The sequence below is a fragment of the Ictalurus punctatus genome, chromosome 13, assembly GCF_001660625.3.
Source record: "Ictalurus punctatus breed USDA103 chromosome 13, Coco_2.0, whole genome shotgun sequence".
NCBI lineage: Eukaryota > Metazoa > Chordata > Actinopteri > Siluriformes > Ictaluridae > Ictalurus > Ictalurus punctatus.
Window position 1 is genome coordinate 5,442,267 of NC_030428.2, and position 12,146 is coordinate 5,454,412.

At 36.6% G+C, this 12,146-nt stretch overlaps 1 protein-coding gene across 1 annotated transcript; it reads right to left on the minus strand.

Annotated features, from left to right (window-relative positions):
* Positions 1–3,576: 3,576 nt before the first annotated feature.
* lrrc18b (leucine rich repeat containing 18b) lies at positions 3,577–6,289 on the minus strand. The gene is given in 2 exon segments (NM_001329315.1): positions 3,577–4,414; positions 6,073–6,289. A coding segment is annotated over 1 exon segment (768 nt). The 5' UTR covers positions 4,411–4,414; positions 6,073–6,289; the 3' UTR covers positions 3,577–3,642.
* Positions 6,290–12,146: the final 5,857 nt, after the last annotated feature.

Here is a 12,146-nt window from a genome sequence, read left to right on the forward strand (position 1 = left end):
ATATTTGGTCTCAGAAAGTTGTAATGAAAGCTTCAACAAATTCAAGCTTTTAATGCAATTACCTGCTTAAAGCAAAGGAAATGTGCTTTGATTGGCAAACTTGTGCTCTACTGCTTCCTGTTGCATTTCTGTATATATAATAGTTCACTATACTATAACTAGTAAACTCTGTGGGTGTGTCTCGATCAGCTCCATAGCTTCCTTGGTCGTGAGTTGGGGCATTGGTAAGGACTCTGGCTCATACACATCAGGATGCTGATCATTTCCGGCGACATGACTACATACTTGCGTTGTAAAACATCACCCAAAATATTATATGTCAAGCAGGATTGTAGGCTAGCTACTGGATTTAAAAAAAAAAAAAAAAAAAAAAGCCATTAAACACATTAGACAAACAAATTGTACATTGGCTGAGCGTTCTCCCCCATTTAATTTTTTCAAGCTGAGAGGCTTGAGAAATCATCATGCCATTTCCAGCAAGAGAACATAATGAGCATCGATGCGTCCCGGTTTTTGTGGTGCATTGTGGGATATTTTTAGGGAGCAAATGTTTAAGTGCACTGGAAGGATTTTTGCGATTGAGACAGCCCTTAAAATGGCTGACACACTGATCAATGCCCTGACTACTGAACTAGGGAGCTGATACCCCAAGAGAAGATACTTCAAGTCAATTCATTCACCTCACACACGCTCCCTAAACCCCCAATGCAATGATATAAAATAAGGTTACACTGCATTACTTGCAAGAAAAACAGACTATCCTTAGCATCTCTTATGTATGTCTTGACAAGGCCTTGGCCATTTGTGCTGTTGGTCTTGCCTTGCCCCCTTGCTATACTCAGGCTTGACTTGGTCTCAATTAAGTGGTCTTCAACCCAACACTATGGAAGTGATTTGAAATGATTTTATTACCAGATACAAGCTAAGAAAAATAGTGAAATCAAGATAACTACATAGGAGCTGCTCTCCAAATAAATTTAAATTGATATAAAATAATTTAGCTGATATAAAAAAGCGGTTCTGTGTCACAGTATATCACCAGAGATAGCTGGCTAATGTTGTCACAATTAGCCTATAGAAACAATTATCCTGTGTCACTATTATAGTTACTGATTTCAAGGAGGGGTAAAAAGGTCATCACTTACATTATAACCAGTGTGTCAATTATGTTAATTAGCATTAAATCATGTGGTCCCAAATGTCTCCAAATGGTCAAAGGGCCAATAAAATTGACCTCAGCTTTAATTAGGTTTCCAAAATGCAAAATGCAAATTACATCAATGCATTTTTTAATTATTATTTTTTTAGATCTTGGTTCACAGTGTTTGCTAACAATATATCTGCTTACTATATTGTATAGATTGATAATGCATAACTAACTTTTTAAACCTGAAATATATATGTATTTTCAATGGACTCCAGGTTTGTCAAATTTAAAATATTTCATTTAGAATAAATGAACACAAAAACTCACTTGTTATTCTCTAAATAATTAAGCGTTCATATAATTATGAAACACAAAGTGGTTAGCTAATTTCCAGTGGCATAATATCATAAAACTCTGGGAAATATTTTAGTAACGATAATGATAATGGCTCATGGACTAGATGTGCACTGCTCATCTGTGCTACATGTAGAATGTAACATCATTATAATATACCACTATGACGATGATAAAAAAAAAAATCTGCAATTATTATACTGTTAAAGATATGCTATATGTGTATAGTAACACACACACACACACACAATATGCCTGCAGGATTTTACAAACTGCACTCTGGGTAAATAAAGGAAAACTGTATTTTCATATTGTTTATTATTACATTAGATTACAATGACAAATACACTCTTTTTAATTTTAACAGGAACAGCTGTACATCTGTTCATTCATGTAATTTTCTAATCAAACAATTATGCGACAGCAGCACAATGCATAAACGCATGCAGATACAAGAGCTTCAGTTAATGTTCACATCAGCCATCAGAATGAGGAAAATCTCAGTGATCTCAGTGACTGTGACAGTGGCATGGTCACTGGTACCAGGCGAGCTAGCTTGAGTATTTTACAGACTGCTGATTTTCACACACGAGAGTCACTAGAGTTTAAATAGTAATACCTCCCTGTCGATGAGGGAGATCAGAGGAGAATAACCAGACTGGTTTGCGCTAACAGGAGTTCTATCGGAACTCAAATAATCACTGTTTACAACTATGGTTAGCAGAAAAGCATCGTAGAATGCACAACACACCAAACCTTTAGGTAGATGGACTACAACAGCAGAAGATCACGTCACGGTCCACTCCTGTCAACTAGGAACAAGAATCTGAGGATATGGTGAGCAGAGATTCACCCAAACTGGACAGTTGAAGATTTTCTAAATTTGGATGTGAACTTAAATTGGAACTCTTGACCTGTTTTTGCATGACTTTTTCCTGCATTGTAATGCTGCCATGTAATTGGCTGATACCCGAATACCTGAATGAATGAGCATATGAAGCAGTATGCAACTTTCAGAATAGCTAAGGTTGGGTAAAGACTAATGGCGTGTAAAAGTGTGTGTCCCTCATGATTGTCAGCATTCTTATCAATTAGAGGGGAAATTGGTGTGAGTATGTAAATTCAGGGATAACTAATTGCAATCATACAGATTTGCACCTTGTAGACAGAGAGATCAGTGAGAGAAATGAGAAGCAGTAGCTTGGTGCAGATAAACGGTGCTTTAGTCATCATGCTGATTAGCGAACAGTATGAATGCAACAGTATTCATATTATGCAAGAGTCTTTGTACCTGCTGTTTGGAGCGTGAAACAGGAGTGAAAGCCCCAATTTACTCTCCTTCTCTCTCTCTTTCTCTCGCACCTCCACCCCCACACACACAATTTACACATTGCAGTTTTCACGTGGTCTAATACAGATTACACACACTAATGCAGATTATTTAGTGATAAGGAATAAAATACTGGGCATGCTCTTATAGGAAAAAAAAAAAAAAAAAACGATGAGCAGCCCTATGTTCGACCCCGAAGCTGATTATATTTCTATGACTGCACATCCTGAAGTGTTTTATTCTTTTTAAACCACAGTGTAGCAGGTGGAAGCGTGGTTTAGAGGGAGTCTGCAGTGGGAGGGTGGTGTTTATGGAGACAAGCTACAGGTCTAATTATTGGCATGGCACCTCTGAGACCCATATATTAACGTGATCACTGCTGAGCATGTGTGTATGTGGCTGTGAGGAAGTGAAGCCAAACATGACGGCTGAGTTAAAAACTGCCAAGTTGAAAATGTATTATTAAAGAGTTTTACACTGGTTTTTTTTTTTTTTTTTCTTGTCTAGCCTAAATACAAATCTCACATGTGGGTCTGCCATGTTTCTGAGCAGTGCATAGCCGACGCTGTTTTAACTTATCATTGATTATATGTTTCTTTGTTAAATAACAGCACGTTTTTTAAGCCTTTTACTTGGATTATGTGGCGCATGCACTCTACTGTCAGAACTGCTCTTATAAGCATTTTATTTATATTTCACCAATCAGCACTGTGGTTTAATAATGATTTCATCATGATCATGAATATATTCAGCATGCATTTTTATTCTTCACATAAATCGGAGCACAGTTTTTCTGGTTCACACATTGCCTTTATCTGCACACTGCTTCATCACCCTGCTCTGTGGAATTAGTCGTAATTAATGCAGCAATGATGGTTTTTCTCTGTACTGAGCTTCCACTAAGCCTTTTGTCCAGCCTGTCTCTCTCTTCTTTATACTTCTTGAGGCATTCACTACAAAGGCAATCCTCCCTGACCAAGTAGAGGCATTCTACCCTTTGAATAGGGTCCAGTTTCGGCGGATTTTCTAAAGGTAACGGGTTGCACTTGACATTGAGCATGTGAAGGTTGGGCAATTTCTGGAGCCACAGCGGTATTTGAGTCAGAAGATTGTTAAAGAGCCCAAGCTCGCAGAGCTCCTTCAGTCCTGCAATGAAATGTGGAACCGTCTCAATGCGGTTCATGCCCAGGTTGAGTTTCTTCAGGTTCCTAAGGAGGCCGAGTGTATGTGGGATCCCGTAGGTCGTTAGCATGTTGTTGCACACGTTGAGGTTCTGGAGCTTCTGTAGGTGACCAATGGTCTCTGGGAGCTGCTCCAGATGGTTGCTATGCAGGTCTAGCAGGCGCAGGTTGACAAACTTATTAATTATGTCCGGAATCTTCTTAATCATGTTGCGGCTCAGGTCCAGTTCATCCACATCACATAGTTTGAGGATACACTTAGGGAAAGTAGTGATCGCCATGTTGCTGAGCTCTAAACGGCGCTTGCCATCCATCGTCAGCTTCACGGCATTCTTGGCCATCTTAAGCGTGATTTTTCGCCCTTTGGGTTCATTTGATTTCCTTTTACCCTTCGCCATTTGCCTTAGGAAATAGAAACAAATAATCTAGTGAGCGTTGATGTAGTACCACTGCCAAATAATACCGGTGCTTTTTTCATTCACATCTTGTGACTCATATACAGTATAATACTTGCAATATTTTATATTTCCAGACACTTTACAGTCAATATATAGTTTACTTTTAAATAAATTACTGTCATTAATGTAGCTAGTGCACTACGAATATCTGCAAATTGTCTTTAGAGTCAACTCATAATTCATCTTAATTTATATTTACAGACGTGACAAATTAAAGGAAAGTTGTTATAAAGTGTAAGCATAAAGTGTAAGGTGTTGGGCCACCATGAGCTGCAAGAACAGCTTTAATGTTCAGATTCTACAAGTCTCTGGGACAGTACTGGAGGGATGAACACAATTCTTCCAAAAGATATTCCCTCAGTTGGTGCTTTGATGATGTGGTCAAAAGCACGAGCTAACTTATCTCTCCCAAATTCCAAATAGGACATTTAAAAAAATATTGCATAGATTTGGTGATTTGTGAAGGTCATAGCATATGACCTCATTACATCATTTGCATCCTCATCAAACCATTAGGTGAGTCTTCATGTACAGTAGTTTGGATAGGGGTGGAGCCATCCTGGAACAAACCACTGTGAGTCTCAGGGAGTTTTTCCTGTTGCTTGCTCATTATATATATATATATATATATATATATATATATATATATATATATATATATATATATATATATATATATATATGGATTGCTCAAATATTAACCTACTTTCAGATTTTTGTGAAGCTGCTTCACGACAATATAGTTTAAGAAGTGCTATACAAATAAAATGTAATTGAATTGAGATGTTTTATCAAAGGATAAAGGTGATCAGTCAGATTAACTTTGTATTGATTTGCAGTGATCCTTCACTTTAATGGAACAAGTGGACGCACTTGCGAGTGCGTGGACGAGTGGACGATCATGCCAGCAAAACACAAATACCGCAAATACAGTATCACAGAGCCATCGTTTTTTCCTTTCATTTGTAACCTGTCTCTGTGTAGTTAATACTTCTAAAGTGAATTTTACTATTCAATATTTCTATTGAATGTAGTACACTAGATGTAAAATTAAACTGAAATAAAGTAAATAGTAATAAACTGCCCTCACTTTACTTTCCAATAGCAGAAATTTTCAGCGATTACATTTTTTTATTAATTTAAAAATATCACATGATACTTTTGATCAGTTTACGGTTACATTTCTTGTTTAATGTTAATGTTGGTTTTTAATCCAAGCTAACTTTATGTGGAGCGTCTACCATGCAGGGCCCTGTGAATGAGCTATTACTATAGAAACAGTAATGTATTAGATCATGACTTACAGCCAAACTACTGTCAGAGCTGCTCTTATAGAAGATTAATCAACACATTCTGGCCAGTCTGAGAATTCAATTTGAGAATTGAACAGCTTTTGGTTTCAGAAGGAAGTTTTGTTTATTGTGAACCATGAGCTCAGAGGATTTAATATCTGGGACAGGGTGGAAAAAGGGGTTAGATTTTTTGTCATCACCGACAAATCCTTAACACATTTCCATGTCAAGTCTTAATATAAGGCAAAACAAAACAAAACAACAAAAGAACAAGCATTCATACTATCAAATTCAAATTTTGCATTCTTACCTGCTGTTCCAGTCTTTATCCAGAGGCAGGTCTACCACCAGGTAGTTTCACGTCTCTAGCTCAGAGAAGCTGCTATATCCTCTTTTAAAGCTGTTCCTCTATTCTTGAGACTTCTTCCATATGAATTATTCACAATGCAGTCTCACTAGCCTGTAAATAAAAACGATTTGCTTGCTTCTCCTTTCCAAGACAACTGGACCAGTGCTCTAGCATTATCAAAGCTGGCTGTGTTTTCTTCAGTAACCAGGCAACTGAAAGAATCTTGTTTTATTGTTCTCAGGCTAGTTGGAAGAATTTTCAGGGCCTGAAACTATGCTCGATTGTAAATGTAGATTGTATGCTAGATTGTTTCCTATAGTTTAATAATTTTTTAACTGATAATTAATTTATTATGAATTAATGTATTATGTATGTATGTCTGTATTATGTTTTTTTTATTTTTTATTTTTTTATAATATGTTGATTTAAAAACTGAATTGGAATAACAGATATGAAAAAAAAGACAAAATGGTTATTTGGGGATATTTGGGAAAAGTTTTTATTCTTGGCTGAGGTGGTAAAACATATTTTTTCATATTGTAACAAGTGTCTTTGACTGTCTCTTCATAGGTACTTTTGCAACCACATATCACCACAGTATGTGAATTTTTTAAAAAAAATATAATTATATGTTATATATGATTATAATTGAAAAATGTAATAATTATGTTTACATACTGTAGGCTATGTTATTATTATTATTATTATTATTATTATTATTATTATTATTATTATTATTATTATTATTATTATTATTATAATAAATATTAATATTGGAACAACCAGCCAAATCCTAAGTCACAGATTAGTTATACGTCTAAGGCAATTACTATAAATAATGAAAAGTTTGAGGGATGCATCAATCCCAATAATGGTATCAGGTATTGGCCCAATACCATGCTAATTTCTGGTGCACATAAAAGATGCCTCAATACTGACAACCGATATCAAGTGATACGATGTGACATAAGGCATATTTTACACTTAATGATGACAATCAATGCAAAGCAGACTGCACACTGTATATCGTTCTTGATGATCAGCTCCTATTCACTACAAGAGATTCTGACACAGTGAAGAGACAAACATACTTTACTTCCAGAGCGAAATATAAACTCACTCTTCTCCACTGCAAACCTACTCAGTACAGAAACGCAGCTGAGACGTGTCCATGATCTGTATTACTAGAGTATGTAACAATATAAAAGCCTCAAAACTATGAATATGTCATGTGATGAACAGGCAGACAGATGCAAACGCAGGTAGAGGTGTTTATTAGTGATCCGGGCAGAGAATTTCCAATCTGTAGGCAAAACTCAGAATCATTAAACAGGTAATAGTTCGGGCGATCAACAAACAGGATATAAGAGGCAGGACAATATCGGAAAACACTAGGAAAAATAAGGTCAGTAGCAGAAACACAAGCAGCGATACGAGCAGCTATGGTATCGTCACAAACGCAAGGAATGGCGCGTATACTTTGCCGTGAGAGAAGGAATGGAAGTCCTTTTGTACTGTGGCTGTGATTGTGCTGTGAATTGGATGCAAGTGTGCGTGATCTGGGAATTACAGTCATTGGCGGCCATGTTTGTCGGCCGCAGTGCAGGATGGGAAATGGAATTTGTGGCGTGAGTAGAACCAACAGAAAAGACCAAGTTAAAATAACCTACTGAGTTATATCTAAATATATTTAAATATAGAATTATATACGGGAGCACGGTGGCTTAGTGGTTAGCACGTACTGTATGCTTCACACCTCTAGAGTTGGGGGTTCAATTCCTGCCACAGCCCTGTGTGTGCGGAGTTTGCTTGTTCTCCCTGTGCTGTGGGGGTTTCCTCCGGGTACTCCAGTTTCCAGTGCAAAGACATGCCTGGGAGGCTGATTGGCTTGTCCAAAATGTGTCCGTAGTGTATGAGTGGGTGTGTGTGTGATTGTGACCTGCGATGGATTGGTCCCCTGGCCAGGGTGTACCCCGCCTTGTGTCCCACGCTCCCTGGGATACGCTCCAGGTTCCCTGCAACCTTGAAGTATAAGTGGTGTAGAAGATGGATGAATGGATATAATTATATAAACATTATATAAAAGGTACATGTGTGCAACCTCATTGTTTTACCCCAGGGACATGGGATATGATTAAATGAAGACAATTTGTTTGCCTTTAGTTAAAATAATGCTTAGGGTTGACAGTAATTTTGGCACATATTAATTCTAGTTAACAATGAATCTATTATATATACAAATCATGAACTTTATTATATGATATGTCTTCTTTTTCCTTGACTATATTAAATTTTCAGGTTACATTTTAGATTTTTGGTAGCCATTGCTAAAAAATACATATATATATTTTATTTACTTCCTAGAAAAGCAGAGTTAACTCAAACCTCGAGAGGCATTTAGAAAAGACACAACACATCCACAGACATCAACACACTTTCAAGATTGCAGCTCATGTAATTGTAGGACTATGTACATACATGTAGAGCATGCATATATTCAAACATTTAGGAAGAAAAGATTACAGAGTGAAGTAATTTTTTAAAATACTGATATTATTTTTAATTCATTTTTAATTAACACAACAAAAAACATTCTGAATCATTATCATTCATATAAACTCTTCTCATTTCATTATACTGAATGATGGGAGATGTGTATCCTTATCTAAGGTGACAGGAATACACAATGAAAAGCTTATATTAATTAATTCGTTTAATTTAATTTAAGTTTCATGTACTCATTACATTTTTGTTTTTACAGTTTTGTTTTTACAATTGCTAACAATGACTTTTTTCATAACTTTTTATACCTCTCCTGCACAAATACACAGCTTAGCAACTACCAAAACAGCACAAACACATAAAAAAGTCGATCCAGTATCGTTCGATTCTGGATTTGTGACACAATCTTCCTCCATACAGTGTGTTGGTCGTACCTCTGTGACCCAGAACATTTACTTGGGCTGTTTTTAGAAAGTCTATTTAGTTCTTAATAATATTGTTACTTAGCTAACTGCTATCAATTTTCCATATAAATCTCCTACCCATCAGTTCTCAAGCAAAAAATATACACATTTGCTAACTGTGTTGTCGAAATTCATACTGTAGTGTTGCTGGTGGTACAAATCGATTGAAAACGTATGCAATAATTTTGAAGGCTCTAAATGCATTTTGTGTCAAAATGATAAAAAGTATTTACTGTTTAGTTCACATGGAGCGCTGTTGTGCTAACAGTGTGGAGAGTTTTGAAAACATGAACTTGGTAGTGAGTAATGTGACTAGCATATAATTGTTGATATATGAGGAGATGTTTATTTATTATTTTTAGAAGGAGTCTCCAGTGGGGGGCACAGTGGCTTATCAGGTTTGCCTTGCAACCCCCAGGTTGGGGGTTCGATTCCCACCACTGTCCTGTGTGCACAGAGTTTGCATGTTTTTCCTGTGCTTTGGGGGTTTCTCTACTTCCCTCCCCCAGTCCAAATACATGCATTGTAGGCTGCTTTGGCATATCTAAATTGTCCATAGGGTGTGAATGGGTGTGTGAGTGTTAGGCGATTGTGCCCTGTGATGGGTTGGCACCCCTTCCAGATTATCTCCACGCCTTGTGCTCTAGATAGGCTCCAGTCTCCCACATGACCGCATATAGGAGACACAGTACAAAAAAAGGATGGAAGGAGTCTCCAGTGTCAGCACTATGCAACAGTCAGAAGGAAACCTTTAATATTAAGTTTTCAGACACAGGAGAGTCTTCAGGACAGAGGACTTTGAGCGTACCTGTTTCTCAGTAACACGAGAAACTGCTTTTTTATCTTATTACCCTCAAGAGAGAGAAATAACAGACACTGGTAAGGAAAAGACTGTTTAGAGCTGCTATAACATAAATAAGAACAGGAACTGGCTTGGTCTGTGGCATTTCAACAATATTAAACAAACTGAAAATGGAAAAATGCATTTGTTGTTCTTTAATAAATTAAATTGTAATTGTTAGTAAATTGAAGTGATATAAGTGGAATTAAACACTTCAGGATGTGTTGTTATAGGGACATAGTAATCTTTGGGGTTGTAACAATAACTTATTTTCCTATAACAATCCCCTAAGTGTTTTATTCCGTATAAGTACAAAATTATGAATGAAGTGGAAAAATGTTATTTTATGTAAGACCATAGAAATGTTATTTAATTGTGCAGCTACATGCTCTGTATGTGTGTGTGTGTGTGTGTGTGTGTGTGTTTGCACGCATGAACATGACAACTCTGTATACATTGTAGTTGCATGTACGTGAAATGTGATCTGGATCTCTTGGGAGTACTTTTCACCCTCAGTCTCGCTCTCAGGTTTGTGTGTCAGTGTATCTGGCCAGTTTGGTTTCTTCTTTCTGCCACCGAGGAATCCATTACAACATCTCCTTATTTTCTCCATGTTCCATCTCTCATCTCCTCTGGTCAAAACAACTCTGACGGAAAACATGACGATGGAAACGGGTAAATGGGTCATTGTTTGGGCCCATGGAACTGAATCAAGCAAATCTGACTGTCCACTGATTCTAATAAAAATGTCCTAAAGTGAGACGAATGAGAAAAATACATGACCTATTTTAAGCAAAATTAAAACCAAAGGCTTTTCCCATTTCACAAATGGATGTTTAGATGCTTAGACATAAGTCTATGATAACTGTAGCACATGCACATCAGTATAGTTATGTATATTTTTTTAAAGAGTTCAACTGATAGGCTTTTTATTTATTTATTTATTTATTTATTTTTTAAACAAGGAATTGTGTGTTGTTTTGTGTGTATCAACCTTAATATAACTGAGCAAAGGGTTACACCAGTCCACAACTGTGAATGTGGAAAATATACACCATAATATATTAAATCAAGTCACTGTTAAAAGTGTGTGTGTTCTTAGTCTCATAATGTTACTGTCAAAAAATTATTTGTGTGTTGGCTTGGTGCAACTTCCCAGACATTTTGATGACTTGACCTAAGTTCCCCTAGTTGTTAAATATTTCACATCAGCCTTTATACGACTCCTATAATTTACACCCATGAGGCCATCTTGTACTGCTTGACATTTTGCTTATTCTTTTTAACTAAAGAAGTGGATTGGTGGAAAATTAAATTTGTCTTTGAGAAGTCTAGAGGTTTAGGCTAGTAGGTATAGAGCTAAGGGTCAGTTTATTTAGTCAGCAGGAGGATGTGGATTTTACATGCTTTATTATTGCAACACCCTCTCTTTAAGTAGTGCACACGATAGAGACTCCACCAGACTTCCTCCACCTGCTTTGCTTACTTTATTACTGTACGGTGTAATGTTACTACGTTAGCGTAAATGGAAAGATCTTATTTTTAGGATTTTTAAATAATTGAATCGTTTCCCCTTCATTTACTTTTGGTGTTCGCTTACTCTAGAAGGGGATCTGTTTCTTGAAATTTCTGTAGGTTGATTTGCTACCATCTTGCCATGCTGTTGCCACATCGATGTCACCATCTTGGAAGAGACTGCTGCAGAATGTACTAGGAATAAAACACAACAGGATGTGCTGTTATAGGAAAATAATCCACAGCGGGGTGGTCTGAGGCCCTAACCACCCTGATGAGTATTAATTTCCCTATAAGAGCATGTCTTAAAGTTCTGTATTCCTCTTATAACACAGCGATTTGTCAACTATTACAATTTCTAATGTATTAATGAACAACACGTCATACTTTTTTTTTTTTTTTAACCATTTCTAGTTACATTTAATGCTGTGGAACATCCATGCGGCAAGTTAGTTCTTTTTATCAGTAACGTTATAGCTTCTCCTTCTGCCCAATCAGATTTGAGAATTCTGCAATAATGTGGTATATTAGATAATAGCTTAATTTCATGGTTGAACAAAATCCAATGGAAGTCTTGGTTTAAGGATGAAAGGGACATTTGCATCATACTTAAAGTCTTAAGAGCTTATTTTGTCATTTGATAATAATCACATTTTATGAAAACAATGACTGAATATGTGGTTGAATTACAGGATGGATTTTCAGGATGAAGT